Source organism: Erithacus rubecula, assembly GCF_903797595.1.
Source record: "Erithacus rubecula genome assembly, chromosome: 3".
In the NCBI taxonomy this organism is placed as follows: domain Eukaryota; kingdom Metazoa; phylum Chordata; class Aves; order Passeriformes; family Muscicapidae; genus Erithacus; species Erithacus rubecula.
In genome coordinates this window covers 23,276,203-23,297,811 of record NC_136689.1, presented here as the reverse complement: position 1 = coordinate 23,297,811, position 21,609 = coordinate 23,276,203, and the positions used below count along the sequence as shown (strand labels likewise).

At 38.9% G+C, this 21,609-nt stretch overlaps 1 protein-coding gene across 1 annotated transcript; it reads left to right on the top strand.

The window, feature by feature from the left end:
* The first annotated feature begins 15,198 nt into the window (after nucleotides 1–15,198).
* BET1 (Bet1 golgi vesicular membrane trafficking protein) lies at nucleotides 15,199–21,511 on the top strand. The gene is made up of 4 exons (XM_079301028.1): nucleotides 15,199–15,393; nucleotides 18,721–18,836; nucleotides 20,765–20,821; nucleotides 21,347–21,511. The coding sequence occupies exons 1-4, from the start codon at nucleotides 15,375–15,377 to the stop codon at nucleotides 21,500–21,502; spliced, it is 348 nt and encodes a 115-aa protein (XP_079157154.1). The 5' UTR covers nucleotides 15,199–15,374; the 3' UTR covers nucleotides 21,503–21,511.
* Nucleotides 21,512–21,609: the final 98 nt, after the last annotated feature.

Genomic DNA, 21,609 nt, shown 5'->3' with positions numbered 1-21,609 from the left:
AATTCACCCAACAGCAGCTCCAGCCTTACAAGCATCTCAGATTTAGACACTCACTTGAACATGTGATAATGCATGAGCAATCCCATGTGCAATAAACTTGATGGTCACTCTGAGCAGACATTTAACGCTCTACAGAATATTTGAAAAAGGCCTCAAAAGTAGTGAACCCTAGAGAAATAAGGTATAATTTACATTTAGAGTTGAGAAAAGCAGTGATCTTTCTGACAAAATACTTAATAAACATTTACTTAGATACTCATGTATGAAATACATGTGTCCTACATTCTTCATTTGTTCTGAGATTGTTTCAGTACAGAATAATTGCCCTTCCATGTGGAAGCTGGCACCCAGAAGCATACTGCAATAGTTCTGTAAACCACACAAGAGAGATTTGCATCCTGAACCCTGAGCAGACACAAATAATGAATCAGCTATGATTCCTGAATTTACTAGACAAACTGAACAGGCACTGAAAAGCCACACAATGTAAATGAACACAAACCCCCAATATTTAGTGGACTCTAACAGCACATCCAAGCATATCTCTGATGTGTAAAATAGTGAGATTTTAAATATTAACAGAGGAAACAATGTATTTCCTTTTTGACCAAGTAGCAGGAAAAAAATCTTTATTCAGTATAGATGAAAGGATAAACTTTTTCACTCCTCTGTCTAGGGCACTACAATCTAGGTTTATAATTACTTCTGTAATTTTTTAGGACTCAGTAGCACACTGGTAATTCTACATCCTTTAAACTGTCCATAGGTAAATGAATCATCCTTGAGGTGCTCATTTTCATAAACAATTATTGTTGCCTTTTCTTTGTTGAATACTGATCCAAAAGAGATTTTTCATGGTTTTTGTTAATTCTCTCTTCATCATCCTTAAATATACTTCAAAATATTATTAATAAAATTCATTTATTACTTATGCAAGTACCAGTTTGGGGATTTTTCCTCATTTTAAGTGGATTTTTCAAACTAAATTATATCCATTAGTATTTTGTGAGTAACCTGACAACAGCCCCAGACACTTTTCACTTGCTGAGCCATGAATATGCTAGTTTGCAGACTGCTTGAATGTATAGGTCACAGCTATGGGAATACAAGAACCCTTTTTCTCTGAGCACAGAAACTGTTCCCAGAGCCTCCTTTGTGGTTCCTGTGCAGTCACTGTTGCACCCTCACTGCTGCTGCTGGCTCCAGCCTTGCCATCTCTTGCTCTGTGTGAGTCATTCTGCAGCACTTAGCTGCCACTTTCTAACTCTAATTGTGTGTGACAACTCAGGAGATTGCACTTGTGCAAATTCAAAGACCAATACACTCATAACTAACTGAGAACATGGCCCTTAATGAGTTAAATTAGATGGTCAGTGCTGAGACAACCACAGGATAATCCACCTCATCCCCTAGTCTATGGACTGGAGAACTGCACAAATTCTGCCAGGTTGTTTCATAGGAGGCATGTGAAAAATGTGATGGTAAATTCTCAGCAGGTTTTTTACTTCTACCACTTGCACTGACCATGTGGATCTTTGTAGTCCATGGATCTTTGTGAATTAGCAGATGACAATGAAACAATTGTTTATGGGAGATGTAACAGACTCATCCCTGCTAGGATACTATACACACAGTATAAAAGGTCCAAACCTGTCCAAACTAAATGTAAGAAAAGAAAAGAAAGGTCTGATCCAGTGCTAAGAAACAAACAGCCTAACAGTCTGATTTCCCTTCTCAATGTGCCATTATTAAATGACAAACCCAACTAGTTTAAGAAAAGCAGAAAATAAACTACATACAATAGAATTGTATATTAAGGGCTATTTATTTCTTCTCATTGAAGAAATCCACTGTCCTAAAATCTGTGTTTTTTCTTGATGCTATCAGAAATTGCTGCTAAATAAGTTTTTGATTGCTAGATTTGTCTGGTATAATAGATGTGTGCAAGCTTTCTATTTGTTGCCATGTTGACTAATACATACTCAGTATTAAGAAAGCTTTTTGGTATCTCAGATTAAGTGCTTTCTAAAAAATAGATAAAGCATCCAGCAGAAACCAGGTGATAAGTGGAGCATTTGAAATGAAGCAGTGAATTCTGTCAACAACCTGCTGTGTGTTTGATAAAAAGGCTGGACTGGAAATACAATTGAAAACCCAAATAAAAAATATAGCTGTTTATAAAATTCCTCAGGATATTTCTCCCAGTGTAACATATGAAACACAGTAGGAGGCAAATATTAAACGTAAGATATAACTGAACCATACCAGTGTGTTCACTTGAAATTCCAGGAATTCTCAACCCAGAGATCAGGTAACCCCTCTGTACAGCAGTGTAATCACTGTGTATTTCACAGCTCTGAAGGATTCAAAAATGTCCTTAAGGCTTTCTCAAAAATGCTAAGCCTGCTTTCAGAGTGTTTGTAGAGTCATTGACATAATCAATACATTATCCCCATCCTTGGAGATATTCAAAAACCTCCTGGACATTGTCCTGGCAGCCTTCTGGCTGTGAGTCTGTTTGGGGTTGGACCAGTTTCCTCCAGAGGTCCCTTCTGAATTTGATACTTAAGGAAATTTAACATAACAAATAATTTGTGTACTTGATGCAATATCTCATCTTATCTGGGAAATTTTCATACTGAAGATAAGGAATACATCAACATGACATATTGAAACAGTGAACTGACAACTTCTTTAAAATGCTAACAAAAAATTTAGAAGACGAACATATTTCATGAAATAATAATTATTAAGTGGCACTGGCCTAACAAAGCTACTGTGATTGTCAGCCTCTAAAATGGCTACAATTTGCTGTTTTTATGTACCTCAAGACAAACTATGATTAATTTAACAAAGTTCTCAGCTTTTTTGAATCAATAGTTCAAAAGAATGAATACATCTTTGAAGAAAGCATCTAGGACAGAGTCACTATTCCTCACAGATGAGGAAGGTGTGTGCTAGAATTGAGGAAGGTGTATCTTTTTATTTATGCTATTGCATATGTACAGGCTAAAACCTAAACCTAAATCTGCTTCACATCAGAAATCTTTCTGGTCCTCTTTCAGCTACTTGTTTTCATTTCAGGATCAAAATTCTGTGTTCTTTAAGGGCAATTATACCTCTTAATACCTTTTAGGTCAGAAATTCCACCCAAGTTGTATAGGCTAAATAAAGTCTGTCCAAGTAGCAATAATTGCAGATTTTACTGAGTTAAACCTACTGAAAGGCATTGAGTAATAACATCTCACATGACCTTATGTGAGAAATTAATAATCAATGACTAAAATTCAGAGCAGATGCTCATGATAAGCCTTTAGTATAGCAGATAAAATAGCAAATATTAATGAATATTCAGGAAGGAAAGAAAAAGGAAAGAAAAATATTTACATTTCTTTTTGCCAGTCTACCAGCTTTCAAATAATTCAAAGTGAAAGGTTTCAAAGATTTTTATATTTCTTTCCAAATCTTTATAAGACCCAGCTACCACTAAGGAGCATGAAACGTTAATGTCTTAATTTAAAATCGATTTCTGTTTGTAGTAAGGTTTTTCCAGTCAGTGAGGATATATTTAAAATTATGATTCTTTTTACATGAAAGGAAACATGCTGAGAATGAAAAAAATAAAAGGAAAGAGGAGATGTCCTTCTCCATCCCTGGCACTCCTGAAAATGTTAACAAGGTCTCTTTTCCTGCCTCTGGTGGAACTCAGCTGATTCTCCAAGTCATGTTTTTCAATGCTTCCCAACACCACTGAGTTATTTATTATACTTCCAATCTTGCACACTGTGGTTCAGGTTAATTTGCATAAACCATTTCCATTTTTAGGACATATTTATAAAGTCATTTACATAGTTGACAACTGCATTTCAGTGAAAGATTCAGAGCATGGCTTCTGATCTCCTGCTAATTGAGGTTAGAAAGGCATTACTGATGTAAAAATAATAATGATTCCCTGCAACTCAGTATAAACCTACTAATAATTCAGCTGTGGAAAGAAAATAGTTTTTTAAATCTATTAAATGTCATTTAAAATCCTTGTTAGTATTCCATTAAATAAAATCTTAGCTCTCAGTGCATTATGGTCTCCCAGAAAGAGGTTTAATTGTTTTGCTGATCGTTCACAGTATGTGTAAACAGTTTTATTTGACTTCAAGGTAATATTCTCCAGAGTCTCAGAAAAAAAAACCTCTTAAATGATTGAAGGCAGTGAGTTGGACTATTTAAAAAGTCTTGTCAAATAGAATTGATTACTGTCAAAGTTCATATAAGAGATTCCTGAAAACCAGTTTTGTACAAAAGAGTTTGCTGAAGAAAGTCAAAGTTAAGACGTAAGAACTTTTTAACCTCTTAGCAAAATCACCCCTACAGAAATATACTCTTATTTTCAGCTGCCTACAATATTCACATCCTTACATGTAAGTGTCCAGCAGGATTTTGAGAATTCTGCTGGGTAGGGACAGTTGAATATCTCAGCTCCCTCAGCACATCTCATACACAGCTTCTTTGCTTTTGTGTTTGTACTGATCATGCACAAGGCTTTAAGAAATTTCTACCCCTCCATATATTTTCCTCCAGTCTAAGGAGGTCTCTTTTCCTTCTTCCCCATCACTTTTCCAGGTGAGGAGTCATCCCAGGAGTCTCCCAGTGACACTACATTCTGTCCCTGAATCCATTTGAACACAAACCCTAGCTAATTGTTGTCTAATTTGAAAAGTCTTCTGACCTTACTGGTGTTGAATTCCCAGAAGTGTCCTGCAGACACTCAACTATTGAAAAAAACCCTAATAACACACCAGTGGAGGGAAAGGTGTTTTGCAAGTTCTTAAGCTTTTTAGGCTACAAAACCAAACCAAACCAACAAACAAAACAGAAGAGAAAGATTTCATTGCTTTCATTGCTCACAGGAAAGCCTGGAGTAGACTACACGTCAGGCAACTCCCAAGGTCCCTCTGTTGCCCCTTCCTTCTCTCTCTGTTCCCTGGGATCAGCACCAAGGCTGCTGCCTGACTTGGCCAAGAGTGGAGACAGCAGCTGTGCCCATCGCAGCACCCTCACCATGGGCACCTGAGAGCTGATGCTGAACAGGCTGAACCTGAAACAGCAGAGAAACGTGCAGCTCTTCTGCCTTCAGCTCTCCTTGCAGAAACCCCTGTGCCTGTGAGCACATCAGGGTGCAGGGATCCCTCTGAGTGCTGCTGGCTGCTTCCCTCCCTGCTGCCAGTGCCACAATGAGAGATGGATTTTCACTTTGTGGCAATCACTGGGTGCAGGATGCAGGGAAGGTCAGGAGAAAGCTTGGAAAAATCAATTCATTGTATACAATAGAACAAAGCTGCTTATTTTTATCTGTCCTCATCTAATTTAAAAAAAAAAATTATGAATCTGTTAAAGAGTGATTGAGATCAAATACTTCTTTATAATTCATAAAATGAGCTCTTGCTCCATAAATTATGTGATTCCTAAGAATAGATTCTTCTCACTAGTTAGTGCACACACAGAATTTGTATTTATTCCATAATAAAACATGACTTTGAGGAGCCTCACATGAAAGCTCCTTGTATATGGCTGTTTGGTGATGTGTGTGAACACAATTTTGCAAACTTGTCTGCACATTCTGTGTTTTTTTAATAAAACTGGAAATTCCAGTGCAACAACATCAAAACAAAGCATATAGCTTCTTTCATCAAGTGTACATTGTTTTTAGCAAAAAAATTCTACTTTATTATAAAAAAATATATAATATATCTATTTTATATACTGTTATTCATGTATTTCTATTCAGTTTGCACTTCTATATATATTTTTTTTCTCAAATGGCTTCCTTGTTGCTAAAGTGAGGCATAAATTTGATGCTCACAGTAGGACTACATATTACAGGAGTCATAAGAGTTATAAGGCATCTAGGAGAGCTGTTGTGCTTTTCTATAAAACATACAAGATGAACAAACCATATCATCTGACTCTATTATAATGCAAAAAAAGGATCATTCCCACTGACTCTGAGGAAGGAATCATGTCTCCCTATGTAATCTACATGATAGATCAGGTCATTTCTTTCTACTGCAACACAAATAGTGGACATTATTCTTTCATGACTACGAATAACATTTCTCTTTGCTAAGCCACGTTTCAAGGCATTAGAGCATATTAGTAAAAATGATTAAATAAACCTCTTAACAACCTTGGCAAGAAATCAACGTTTTAGTGACAGGGAAAAAGAGGAACAGAGATGTTTTTCACTCAATCCCAGAATTTATTTTCCAAGTTTAGTATCCAATCATTCTCTTAATCTTGCATATGGCTTTCTAGGAACATTTTCTGTGCTGTCATTTGTGTTTCAAGAGAAAGGAAATACTGCCCCTTTCCCAGCAGCAGCATGTGAGCACACAGTGAGTCTCACTTCTCATGTACCACTATGTCAGGAGGCACAAACCTGGAATTAGAGCCAGAACTGCTCCCCTGGCAAGTCACCAAGATTTTCTCTGAGACTTGGCCCAGGATATTTTGTGTTTCCTATGATTAATAAGACCATGAGTCATATCCGAGAGAGGCGGATACAGTGCTGGGTGCACACACACTGACCTGCACACACACACACTGACCTGCACACACACTGACCTGCACACACACACTGACCTCCACACACACAATAACCTGCACACACACTGACCTGCACACACACTGACCTGCACACACATTGACCTGCACACACACTGACCTGCACACACATTGACCTGCACACACACACACATTGACCTGCACACACACTGACCTGCACACACACTGACCTGCACACACACATTAACCTGCACACACACACAATAACCTGCACACACACTGACCTGCACACACACACTGACCTGCACACACATTGACCTGCACACACACAATAACCTGCACACACACTGACCTGCACACACACTGACCTGCACACACACATTGACCTGCACACACACACAATAACCTGCACACACACACACTGATCTGCACACACATTGACCTGCACACACACTGACCTGCACACACACACTGACCTGCACACACACACAATAACCTGCACACACACACACTGACCTGCACACACACATTGACCTGCACACACACACAATAACCTGCACACACACACACTGATCTGCACACACATTGACCTGCACACACACTGACCTGCACACACACATTGACCTGCACACACACACAATAACCTGCACACACACACACTGATCTGCACACACATTGACCTGCACACACACATTGACCTGCACACACACACAATAACCTGCACACACACACTGATCTGCACACACATTGACCTGCACACACAAATTGACCTGCACACACATTGACCTGCACACACACACATTGACCTGCACACACACTGACCTGCACACACAAATTGACCTGCACACACACACATTGACCTGCACACACACATTGACCTGCACACACACACATTGACCTGCACACCCGCATGGCACACACTGGGTATGCTACACTTACATCAAACCAGCTGCACACCAGCAGTGGCTCCAGTCCTCCACCTGGTACCTGTTGCAGGATGAGCTGACCTGTATGTGCCAAGCAGATGCCAGGCACAAGGGCCAGGTGCCTCAGACCTGCCTGTTTTGCTATCTGGCTTTGCTGGGTTTTCCAGTGTTCTTTCTATTACTAATTTTTAAGAACTGTAGTGTCTGGAAATGGTCTGCAGCAATTTGGATAATGCATTTGGACAATGTTCTCAGGCATGTGGTGTATTTCTTGAGGCTGTCCTTGTGGGACCCTCTTAACCCAGGATATTCTGTGATTAATATACAGTCAGTCCCATTGTAGTTTGTCATGATTTGTCAAGATACAGAAAACTGCATCTTGTAAAACTTGAACATGTGGCCGGAATGATCCCTACTTTAGCTATGGTGTGTGATCTATGCTGACCTAGAAAGGAGGAATGTGGTCTGAAGTTTATAATGCTGACACCACTGAGCAGGAAGCCATCAGAGGAACTTTTGAAGCCAGATTCATGACCATGTATCCTGTCAGGAATAGGGATTTTAACTGGGGTACCAGTATGCTTCATTTAGCAATTCCTAAAGCACAACTTTTATACATATATGGAATACATAACTTAAAAGACAGTCATATTGAGTAATAACTTTTATTTTAATGAATTAGGTTATCCTAGTAACCTCATTCAAACAAAAACTATCTTTTTAACTAAAGATTCATGAATATGAAATGCAGATATGCTGTCTAAATTTTCTTTTGCACCAGTGGAGTATATGGACATGCAGGATTGCACTAGTAAACTAACATTTGTATTTTAACTCTGTGAATTTCCAACAGAAGTAAAAGTAATTAGCGTTTGGACTCAACTCAGAAACATCACTCTGAGTAGTTTGTTGTGTCTAGTGCCCTCTCCATCCTTCCTGAACCCTTCCAGGAAAAGACATTCTCTAGAAACCACCAGCCTGATTCAGGATTTCAGGGAAGACATTTTTATAAGAGGGTTCAGTTAAATAGTTGGATTCTAGGTAAAAGGATTCAAAAATACCAGCCCATATTTACTCAGCTGTGAAGAGCTACAGATTATTCAAGGATTATCTGAGCAGTAGGGATATCAAACAGTGTTGACTAGGATGGACAAACTGAATAAGGTCTCCTTAGCAAAGCATAAAAGGGAAGGAAAAAGTATTTAAGAGACCTGCTTAATTTGTCACAAGTCAAAGAGCAGGGGATGGAGTTCCAGCACTGAGAGTAGGAGACAGAAGAGCAGTCCAGCATAATTTGAGCTGTAAACCAGGACCCAATCCTCAACAAAACACCAGCTGGTGGACCTTGAACCAAGGAGCAAGGGCTTTTAAGTACTTTTTCCCCTTTTATGCTTTGCTAAGGAGAAGGAGACCCTATTCAGTTTGTCCATCCTAGTCAATACTGTTTGATATCCCTGCTGCACCGCTGGACACGGTCTGCTGGATCTCAAGCCATCCACAACAGGATGCAGGTTTCCTGCACATGAACTGGAATTTAATGGGGTGGAAACCTTTAACACCCATCTCCAGTCCTTTAGCCTAACATGGTCCCTAAGGTGACAGAATATGGTGATTATTGTCTAAATATGTGTTTCCAAGTAGTATTTGTGTCAATGTAGATAGTTTGTGTGTGATGGCATAGATGTGTAGAATATCATTTGAGTTCATAAACCATGTCCCTTTTGACCACACAAGTGACAACGACTTTTGAAGTAATTTTCAAGTTACACTTCCATTTTGTTACAGTTCATCAAGCAAACAACAGAAATACAGAAATTAAATATGTATTCTTGTGGCCCAGTGTAGTGCTAGGCAGAAACACACGAGAAAACTCAGAATGAGCCACCACAGGACAGTAAGTCCCATAGTCCCATTAGCACTGTTCTCTGTCCAGCACAGGCAATTAACCCAGCTGCTGCAGCCCACACAGCAGTCTAAGAAAATTATCTTTATAAAGGTGCTTTGAATGGGCAATTTCCTTATAATGGTCTTTCTGGAAAACAGGTGGCTTTCAAGACCTTTTGCAGATTTATGTTCAGGCATTAGCTTCTGTAATTAGTCATCAAATAAATTGTTTTGTTCATGATTTGTTGACTTGTGAGAAAACTAGAGAGTTCTCTTAGGAAGAAAGTACACGATGGTTTGGTTTTTTTCTTCTTAAGTAATTCTTCAGTGGCCAAGCACAAAGGTAGAACAAAGTTAGCTCCAATATCCGGGAATCTTGATTCACATTCTCAGTTTTGCCTTGTTGGACAAAGAAACAAGCATGGTGTCTGCTTGAATGCTCTGCAAGTCTGCAAAGCAGTGCTCCCTTCACTGAAACTCATCATGCTCAAACTCCCTGTCTTCATTGAATTCTCTGCTTCAACTGGTGAAAGCCTTTCCCACATATTTGAAAGGTCAAAATAAACATAACACAAAACATCAAATTACTATTTAATTGCATCTTACGGAGGATTGGGATTGTGTGCTCCATTCATCCCTTTTTTTTTTTTTTTTTTACTGAAATGAAAAATTACTTTGACTTCTATTTTTTATTTTAATGCATTAGTCCTCCTCTTTAGACATTACAGTTATTAATGCTCAGGCTGCTGCCATGGCTCTGAATTCTTATCACTCACTCAGCTGATATTATTACCCAGTCAAAGCTGACATCAGAAATGGTACCTTAATATTAGAGAAAGAAATCATGACTGGAATTATTCATAGATTACACAGCATACACTACTTGGGACACAAAGAATCAGCAGATGTGGTTTTATAATAAAAATTTATAGCCTGATCCAAAGTCAATACAAAAATTTTCCATGACTTCAGTAAATTTTTATTTTAGCCCTATGTAATGAAATTTAGGAGGGAGGCAGCAGTTTTGTCCATAACCTCTCTTCTCTATTTTGATGTAATTTAACAGCACTGACAAGAAATTTATTAAAAAAGGCAGAGATTTCTGGGTGTGTTTTCTGAATCAAACAGGAGCCAGGGCAGTTCACAATAACAAAAAGAAACAGAAGGAGAGAGAATAAGAATAATCACAGTATTTTGCAATTAGGTGAACAATAATTATAATTAAATTATATTGTGCATGAGCTAATATAAAGCTCAATACTTCCCTAATGCAAATTATATCAAGGTGAGAAGAAAGATGCCTTTGCTCTTAACAAATTCAAAAAACATGTGAAGGTGAAAAAGATCATACTTTCTCATGAAACACTTTCTGCTGATGCATATACAGATATTGTTTCTTTCTCCCAGGTGGTTCTTCACTGCTGATGTGTGTCTGACAACCAAGCTTCCTGAGGGATCTCTACTATGATTGCAAAATGGAGATAATACCCAAATCAGGAACAAGAAAATAGTGTGGAATGTCACAACTCTGTATAAATGCAAACTGGAAATTTTGCTCTAAGTATATTTACTGAGTTGTAAAATCTTATGATAGGTTTATGTGATTTTTAACCTGTAATCATACACATATGCAAAGCTAGGAGATAGAAAGTCTTTATAGCTACAAAGTGTTGATGATCCTTTGAACCTGTGTTTGGAAAGGCTTAGGATGACTAGGCAGGGATAAATATGATTACATATATTCAAGGAAGCTCCTCTGATTCCCAGCAACATGATTTTATAAAAGATTACAGGAGTTCTCAGAATCTTGTCCAGGTAGATATCTTCTTGGTTATCTTCTAAAAAACAATAAAAGGCTATTTTGGCAGATACTTCATAACATCACCAAAAAAATCGTTAGAATACAAAATGAGATTAAATAAGTCCAAACCCTATTCCAGAAGGAAGGTGCCAGCAATGATGGAAATGCTTTAAGACCAGAAACAGTGATGGTTCTCTTTGGCAGTATTTAATTTTGTAGCATCATGATGGGTGACACCAACAGGTTTGTTGGTACTTGCACTGATTTACATGTGGTCTCATCATTAAAGAATGTTAATGACGACTGCACATAGTATTCCTCTGATGACTTGGATGTTTAATTCTTTGCTTGACAATCTGGATGGCAATGAGCAGAAGCCTCTTTCAGCCACTTAAAGTCTTACAGAAGGTGTGGTTTTACACAGTATTTGGTTTTCTTTACAGCATTATTTGGAGAATACAACCAGGAAGAACAAGGCTGATGACATACTAAGCCCACTATCAACAACTAACAAGATGGGGTCAAAGTCCTAAATGATTTGACTGGGTTTACTGGAACAGAAGCACTTTGAGAGTTCTCATCTGCTAAATAGTCTTAGAACAAACCGAGATATTAATTGGCAAGGGTACTGATGAAAGATGCTGACGTTATTCCTTTTGAAGCCATTGAGGCTAATTAAAATAGTCTGTTTTCTTGTGCTGCTTCTCTGTCAAGAATGTTTTAGTTTTATTTAGAAATGTCAGCTGTTACTTATCCATGCACAATGGATCAAGATTTAATTAGCAAGTGGGTTTTTAAAAATAATTGAAGCTTACTGCTTAACAAAACATTGATTGAAATATTTGATACCAAACATTATATCATGTGATATCTGCTTTTCAACTTGCTAATGATGCCTGTGATTAGTCAGGCTGTTTTCACAATCTATAATTACTGAAAGTAGCAAGTTAATAATGAAGACTAAAAAGCTATTTTTTAAACATGTAAAAACACTGAAATTATTGTTATTTATTTAATAATTTGATTAAAATCATGTCATTATTGTATCATGTTAGTATGAGTCATGGGTTATCAGTTGCTCATTGGAAGACTGATTTTACAGTATGTTTGAATCATATTCCCCGTGTTTGTTTGTTTGTTGTTTATTTTCCTTTTTATTGCTTTTGCAGTGGAGTCATGGAGTTATCTACTAAGAAAATCTATGGGATGTTTGCTATATAAATGTATTCATCTAGTTTAATTTGAGTCATTAGAGAGAACCAGTAGAAGTCAGTAAAGAGTCAGTAAAAATGGCAGCAGTGATAGGACATTTGGTAGGACATGTGGAATGCTCTTCTTATAAAAGATATAATTTTTATTTTTTTAAACAGTAAATTGTTCATTAAAATTTTGGGAAAGGAGACTGACATGCACATTACCTCTGCAGGATCTCTGACAATGACACACCTGTAGTAGGCTACAATTAAAAGATTGTAAAAGCATTGACAAGACAGGTAAGCTTGCAGGCTTTATTTATTTATTTTTATGCGCTTTTTCTCCCTGTGTGTTGTCATTGGCTAACAAAACACTGATGAGTCACTCATTTAAACCACTTACTGACTACTCATTTAGGCTTCCTGGCAGGAAGCAGTGCAGATGCTATGGAGCAGCTGCAGCCACACCTGCCACCTGCCCATGCACAGCTGGCTTGCCAGGCTGAGGGGATCAGGGCACAATCCCACACAGGAGCTGGCAGGGAATGTGCCAGAAAGCCAACAGCAGCACAGTTAATCACAACAGAAAAACTGTATTATTTCACAGACTTGTTCTGTGAAATCATTAACAGGAATACAAGCTGTTCCATGGAAATAGAACATAAACAATGTGAATATTAATGACACCCAGCTGACCTCTGTGTCCAACCTCCACTGTGAGATGGAACCATGATTTCCTTATTGTAATGCCAGGAGATCCACAGAATTTCCTATGAGGTACTTCCAGTGTATTAAAAAAACCATGAATTCAGTATGACTAAAATGGATTTGAAACATTAATCATGTCAGTATCATTTTCATGCTTTGCTGTAAGAAACTGTAGAATTAAATGTGACATTTATAAATTGCATATAGACTCAAGATGTTATTTCACACCATAATAAGAAGATTATACATCTAACATTATGAGTTCTGAACATCTTACATGTGGTTTATTGGAATTTACAAAAAAGTGTAAATAAAAATGAAAAATTAGCCCTTTAACATGAATTATAACTACAAGCATTGTCAAGAGATAGACATTTTACCTTGTTATGTATAAATCCATGTTTACTGAAAAATTGAAGATGAGTCATATGAAAGAAAAAAGTGACATAATATGCAAATACTGTAAAGACAAATCTTTTCATATAGCAATATCACAAAATGCAATAATTTTCTTGGATGATGTATGGAGAGGAAAATGTAAATAAAATTGCACCTAACAAAGAGAGAGAGTCAGGCCAGCTGTTATGAAAAGACATTTCCTACTGCCTCCTAAAATTTCAGTTTTAACTCTCTGATTACTTGTTGTAGAGACTGTCACACTAATCCTTCTTCAAAAATTGTGATGATGAGGACATTGCACCCCACAGAGCCCTAGTTCAAATCTGAAGCACTCAGGAAGAAGGTTTTCTCAGAATCTGTTTATTTTCTGTAAATTTTGCAATATCTAATTTTTTGCTGCTCTAAGCATATAATCCTTTAAGAGACCTTGTCCCAACAAGGTAAGAAATGGGGCTGTCTCTGAACTTCAGATGGTTTTACCTCAAAGGACTAAATCTTCGAGCTTCAATCTGGTGATAGCACTTTTCCCTTCTTTGAAACAACTGATGCATTTCCCTGAACTTCTGTAAATCAAGTCTCAGGTTATCAATAATGGCAGCTAGCAAATTCCTGTAAGAATTGCTGAATTCCAGACAGAATCCCATGGAGAATAACTTCACAGTGAGCATTTGGGTGAGCTCTGCAGCTCACTTCTTCTCCTTGGCCTTCTCCTCTGTTTTAGATGTGCAAATGATGCTGTGCTTGAAATTCTGGATTAACTGTTTAAATTATCAAAAATTAAATAGAGACATCTTCTGCATTAACTAACTTTACTCTTTGTAATGCTGTTTGAGACTAAGGCATCCAGAGGTGACAGAGAAGTAAATAAATCATCGGCTCCTCAATGTCTGTCCTGAAGTTAGACAGACACAAAACTGAGGTCTTAAATACACTGCCACAAATGGAGAGAAAAGAAATGCTGCAATTATTTGTGGGTTTATTCACTGCAAAAGGAGACTTGTGGTGTCTTATAGCAATTACACAGGAGGTCACAGCATGCTAGCAGGATGCCATGGGCTTTCTTATTGACCAGAACTATTTTATTCTTCCTTGTACAACTCTTACTTGCCTAGGTGGGACTCCTGGTGTGCTGTGAGCTTGCTGAAGAAGGAGCTGTGGGCTGTGTTTATTTACCTGGTACAATGCAAGTAGGTGCTGGTCCAATACTGAGGGTCCTAGTTCCTACCAGAACACAAACACCAGAGCAACTAATGACAAGGCAGCCTGTGGTAGTTGGAATGGCAGATCAGGTTCTTTAGTGCAGTGGACACCACACCTGAAATAGCAAATTCTGAATGGACTCAGTGTGTTTGCTTTACATTGGAGTACTGATAAATCCTTCCGGTATCATCCTGGCAAATAAATTAAATTCACTGGAATACAGTGAGTCACATCTTTCATATTAGCAGACAAAACACGTATGACCTAAGGCACTGCAAGAGGTTAAAGAATGAAGGAGAAATGATCTTCCAAAACAACATTTAAATAATTCAATAATAATGTAATCTTCAGGCTTCTAGTATAAGTTTCTGTATGCTGCAGCGGCATGCCTGTTACTTCTAAATAAGCGGTGGAGGGGGCAAAACAAGTGAAGATCTCCTGTCAGCAGAGATTTTTAATGTTTTCGGCGGTCAGTTTCGGCCCTCGGCCGGGACTACAGCTCCCAGCAGCCCCCGCGCGGCTCCGGCGCGCTCCCAGCGGGCCCCGCGCCTTGCGCTGTCGTGGCGCTGCGGGTGCAGGGTCCGCGCCAGGCCCGCCTTGTCCCCGCGGCGCTCCCGGCCTCCTCCTCATCCTCCTCCTCCTCCTCCTCCTCTTTCTTCTCCTTCTCCTCGTCCCGCTCCTCCCGCCGCAGCTCAGGGCAGAGCCATGAGGCGCGCGGGGCTGGGTAAGCGCGGCGCGGGGCCGGCCCGCCCGGGGCGCGGGAGGCGTGAGGGGAGCTGTGGCGTGGGGCAGGCTTGTGGCAGGGCTCGGGAGCTTTGGCGGGGACCCGCCGTCACCCTGCCTCTTCTTCTGGCCCTGCTGTTACGGAGCGGCGCTAGGGTTCGTGTTTTATCATAGAATCATAGGATTTCGTTTGAGAGCGACCTCAAAGGCCATCTGGGTCCATCCCCCCGTGCCGTAACACCTGCCTCTAGTGCAGTTGCTCAGAGGCCCATCCAGCTGGGCTTGAACACTTCTAGGGATGGGGCATCCACAACATCTTTGGGCAGCCTGTTCCAGTGCCTCACCACCCTAGCAGTAAAGCATACTTTTCTAATATTGCGTTTAAACCTACTGTCTTTCAAACTGAACACCTTCCCCTTCTCCTGTCACTGCATGCTCTTGTAAATAGTCTTGCCCCATTTAGTTGTGCTGTTGTTTAGTTGCTCTAACACGTTAGTTTGGTGTTCCCATGGATAGGCAGATTTGTTGCTCTTCTGTCAAGTCCTTTTGTTTGGGTTGGTTTTTTTAAAGTGCTTTTGTATGTTTTCCTACCATGTTTAGGGAGCAAAAACTACAAGAATCCCAACTGTTATAGATTTATTACAGATATAATCTGATGCAAATTGAGAAATCCTTGCAGAGTTCCTGCTGAGTGTTTTGAGCAGCTCAGGCCTCATTTTTCAGCCAGGAGTCATGTTGATGACTACAAGGAAACTTTGAACTCCCACGTCATGTTGTACAGCCATGTGGGTGCTGTGACAGCACTGTAAAGCTTAGGAGATGTTTACACTTCTGAAACGTGTGACTGAGTTTTGGGCTTCCTCCTAGAAAGTATTCAGGGCTAAACCAGCTGTGTCTGACTCTACCCTAGAATTACTCCTACAGTTCAGATTTGTATCGTGCAGTTGTATTTTCATGAAATAAAACAAGTCTTGGGAACACTTCTTAGTGAATCAAGAGAGGTATTAGGATGGGCATTTGATAGTGCTTGGGTCTTCAGTCTTTTCCTTTGTAGACTTACAGCTCCCTCTTGGTTGGAATGGAGGTCACACAGCTGTGTGCTGTTATAAAGAGGGGATGGATGTTTATGCAAGGAGTTGTGAAGAAAAAACATGCCTGCTTTTAGGCTGTTTCTGGCCAATAATGCCTTAGGGATCATCCTGAAACTGCTTTTATAAAAAGTCTTCTGGACGGTTAAGCAAACATCAGCTGCAGTAAAATTTTCTGCTTTACCTTGACATTTCAGCTGTCTCTAGAACTATTTTTATTTACTAGGCTGGAAATAGAAGCTGGGTACCAGCACCTCTGCAGTTGTCACCAGCTTGTCACCTGGTACCTGCAATTATGTTTGCTGTGTCCCTGTTACAGTGTAGGAGCACAGCCACAGAACTGCCACACTGAAGTTTCTGTGCTTCCCTTGAAGAGTTGTAGCCAGCCTTCCTCCTTGTGCTTCCTATGACACAAAAAGAAGTAGCTGTGCCTGTTGAAAAGCTTTGGGGTGCTTGTTCATGTCTGCATTGTCACAGTCCTTTTAAGAACACCCAGTTGTGGTGTTTTGGCATGAAGCTGTATGATACATTAACTTACTATCAAGATCATGTGTCACTTGGTAGCCAGCATTATAGTTAGATCCACTTGTAAAATCAGACATGGTGAGAACAACCCTGACTCTATAAATAATCATAACATTTTAGTTACATTTCTGTGTTAAGCATTTTAATTCAGGCCAGGGTAAAAAGGCTTCTTGACTCACTGTGATGAAATAAAAACATGCCTTTCATTGCAGTCTACAACTTCCTTGTGAGGAGGAGGGGCAGGCACTGATCTCTTCTCTTTGGTGACCAGGAAAAGGACCCAAGGAAGTGGCCTGAAGTTGTGTCAGAGGAAGTTTCGGTTTGATATTAGAAAAAGATTCTTCACCCAGAGGGTTGTTGGGCATTGGACCAGGCTCCCCAGGGAAGTGGTCACAGCACCAAGCCTGACAGAGTTCCTGAACATTTGGGCAACTCTCAGGCATGTGGTGTGACTGTGAAGATGGTCCTGTGCAGTGCCAGGAGTTGGACTTGGATGATCCTTGTGGGTCCCTACTAATGCAGAAGATTCTGTGATTCAGTCTTGTTGAAGATCTGTCCAGCTTAACTTAGAGAGTAACAATTTACAAGTACAAATAAAAAAAATCTTCATTACTTAGATCTACAAGTTGGCTTAATGGGTAAATTTAAAATATCAAAATAGCATTGTAATGCTTTATTTTAAAATGTTAATATTATGTATGCCAAGCATACAATGAAGCTTTTTGAGACGGCTCTCAACGTGAATGTGGTTGGTGTCTCTTCGCTCCTTTTTGCTCAAAAACAAAAAATCCACCCAAACACAAAATCTTTAGTGTATTTAAAAGGTATTCAATTTTATTGTGTCATTCTCCCAGTGCAAGAAAGTATTTATTTATAGTTAAAAATATTTATTAATGTTGCAATAGGATTATTAGTTGAATTAATTTAAGTGGGTTCTTTATCATAAATCTTATAGTAGTTCTTTTCTGGTTGCCTTTCTACATTTTTATCTCTCTTCATTGTTTTCAATTATTAGATTGGAGGTCTAAGACTGACTTTTGTCTTAACTGGATATGACTTAATTCTCCTGTGCCCATGCTGTCCAACTGTGGTCTGTAGGAGATCTTTATTAGAGGTTGGAGAAGGTGAATGTGTGGGGCTGAGCAGCTTTCATTCCCTTCTGCCCCCATCCTGTGCTGACTCAGTTGTCTGGATGACAGTCCTGAAGCTCCATCACCCAAAAAAAGGCAGGAATGAGAACAGAACTGCAGAATGGTGACTGAAACAGCAGTGCTCTGCTCAGAGACCTGGCTTCTGCTCTGAGGTTTTGTTTATAAAGAAACTCACATGGTCATACTATAGTTTCTTCTTTAAAGGTGTGATTGAATTATATTTTTCTTTGTTAGAGAATGGTCTCAACTTTCCTATTTTCAGTTTGATTTACTACGTGTAATGACCTCAATGTTTCATTCACATCTCCATGAAGTGCCTGGATTGATTTCCATAGAACTCATCTGAAAACACTACCAAGGAAAAAGAAAATTACAGCCAGTCCTCAATTTCTCTTCTTTTTTTTTTTTTTTTTTTTTTTTTTTTTTTTTTTTTTTTTTTTTTTTTGCATATGGAAGGGTAACTTACGCATTTAGAAAAAGGTTTATTCCCTGCTGCAGGAACATGCAGGGAACATTGCTCCAGTGGTGTTGTCTGTCTCTGACTACTGACTGTTGTGTTTCCAGGTGATGCAGCAGCTGCAGGGAGCTATGGCTATACCAACAGTGGCTACAGCGTTTACGAGGAAGAGAATGACAGACTGACAGAAAGTCTGCGTACAAAAGTCAGTGCCATTAAATCGGTACGTATTCAACTATGGTGGTATCACCACATTGGTTAAAACAGAAATTTAAAACTGATGTGTTAACCTGGTTGGATGTCAAGTGACCAGCAAAGCTGCTTTGTCACTACTCAGGTGGATGGACAAGGGAGGAAAAAGTAAAATAAATTTAATAATAAAATAAGTAATTTAGTGAAGAGGTTCATGCATCAAGATTAGGGCAGGGAGAGATCACTCACCAAATACCATAATGAGCAAACAGACTTGACCTGGGGAAATGACTTTATTGACAGTCAAATCAGTAGGGTAATGAGAAATAAGACTTAAAATGCCTTGTCACTACCTTTCCCTTTTTCCTGGGCTTAACTTCACTCCCAGTTTTCTCTACTTCTTAGCCCTCAGTGGTGCAGGGGAATGGGCAATGGAAGTTGCAGTCAAAAAATATGTAATGTGAAAACAGCTCTTAGAAATAGCATGCTAATATCCTCTGAAGGAAAAGTTTGGTGTTCTGATGATTCTGATTCAGAGATTGAGGACGTCTTTCAAACAAGTCTAACTGAAAGATAGCTCTGAGATTAAAGTTGTATGGATTTCTTGTTCTTAAAAGTTTAAGTTTTATAAAACACATTCCAGTGAATTTTTTAGGCCTGAACTTACTCAAAGTCTTACTCCTAATACTGTTGCTTAAAATTGGTTTAATCTCAAAGAGAAATTAAATGGGTTTAGAATAAGAATTTGGAGCAAGTTAAGGCATAAAAAAAAAAAAAAAAAAAAAAAAGCTTTGACCTTTGTTATCAATTTCATTTCTTGTCTCCTGCTGTGGTATGTTACATTTCAAAATCTGTATATGTCAACAGAATAGTTGATGGTGCCCCAAGGAGCTCTTTCTGGAGTTGCATCCTTTAGTGCAGTGGGATAATCTTGGCATATGGAATAGCCTTCACATAATCTTCCAAGAAGCCTCAGATAAAATCAGTTTAACTCTTGAGTGAAATGCATCAGTATGAGGTAACGAGATTCAAGTTTTGACACGTGAAAACAAACAAGTTTTGGCTAATCCAAAGCATGGAGTGCATCTCCTCCATCCCAGGAGCTGAGCAGATTGTTTAAGGCCAGTGTGCTGATAACAGAGGAGCAGCTGCTAAGAATCAGTCTCAGTGCCAGTTCTCCCCTGTTTAACTCCAGAGCTGCTTTAAGCCAAGGCTCCTCTGGCTGGCTCAAAGGCACCACCTTTGTGATATTGCAGCTCCAGCTGTGCCTGGTCTCATACCTCCCTGATTCCAACCCTAATCTGCCTTCACTTTCTGGCTTGACCTGGGACCTGTCTCAGGCTTCTGCCCAGGCTGTTGCTGGCTGTGGTCACTGTCTCAGGACTGGCTCTCCCTGGCCTGTGCAGCTTTCCTCCTTGTCCTGCAGTGCCCTTCTGCTCTGTGACATAAAGCAGAGGATGGCTACACAAGTTCACTGAAGAAGGTTTCATTTCTAGCAGAGCTGCAGCTTGGTAGAAGAGATGTGTTTGCAGGCTAAAAGTGTCAACTCCAGCAACGCTTTTAGTCAAACCTGTGCTTATGGTTCTCTCTGCTGTGTACCAGCAGTTTTAACAGTTGTTCCAGGAAATGGGTAATTGCTACTTCAGGCTTGACTAGATCTTGAGTTTTTAAAAAGTCCATGCAATAAGTCGAGTAAGACATTATCTGAAAAAGGAGAAGAGGAGCATTGCGTGCTTTCTGTGACTCTTTGGACTCATCTAGTTAGATGAAAAATCTTTGGTTCCTTAAGGGTTATTGATAGAATACTGTGCATGTTATTTTCTTTTTTGAAAATATCAGGCATTGCTTTCACTAGGGAAATGCTAGTCATGTCTTGTATTTTTGACTGAGTTCTCCATGTATTAACTGGTTACTCATATTTAATACTTTTTGTTTTTTGGTGTTGCTTTTTTTTTATAGCTTTCTATTGAAATTGGAACAGAAGTTAAAAACCAGAATAAAATGTTATCAGAAATTGTAAGTATTGAATAACTAGCTTTCTTTAAAATGGGTGAGGATTAGAAGTTAATAATGTAAAGCATCCTGTTGTTTAGTATGAACATTGGTATTAAAATGTTGAGAGCTTGTTGTAACATGTGACCAATTTGTCAGTAGTATCATTATTTCTGTTCAAAAAGATAAGATATGCAAATACATTATGCTTCAGATATGAGTACAGGTTTTCAATTAGCAAATGTCTAGTATCATTGAAAAGACACTTTTATATTTAATTGTATTCAAGCATAGAAGGAAGCAAAAAATAAGGGAGTCAGAAATGCCTTTTTTTTTGCTTACACTTTGCTTTGGCTTGGGGTAAAAATAGCATTGGATAAATGGGTGAAAGTTTTTCCTGTTTAATTTTTGCCTCTAAAATAATTTTAGTTTTGGAAACTTTGAAGAAAGAGGGAAAACTGTATTTAGTGAGCTGTAAGGGTATTTATTTTCTCAGAGTAACATGTTTTTTGTTCTTTTGTTTGTTTTGTTTGTTTTTTATTAATGTAGGAGAATGATTTTGACTCTACAGGTGGACTTCTAGGTGCAACTATGGGCAGACTGAGAACACTCTCCAGAGGAAGCCAGACAAAGCTGTTATGCTACATGATGCTCTTTTCATTATTTGTTTTTTTTGTAATATACTGGATTATTAAACTGAGGTGATGCATGTTACCTCTGGTTTACATTGTGTAATTTCAACTCTAGTCTTAGTTAATGAAGACATTGATTTAAAGTGGCACATTTTGTGGATAAAACACAGTGAAATTGTT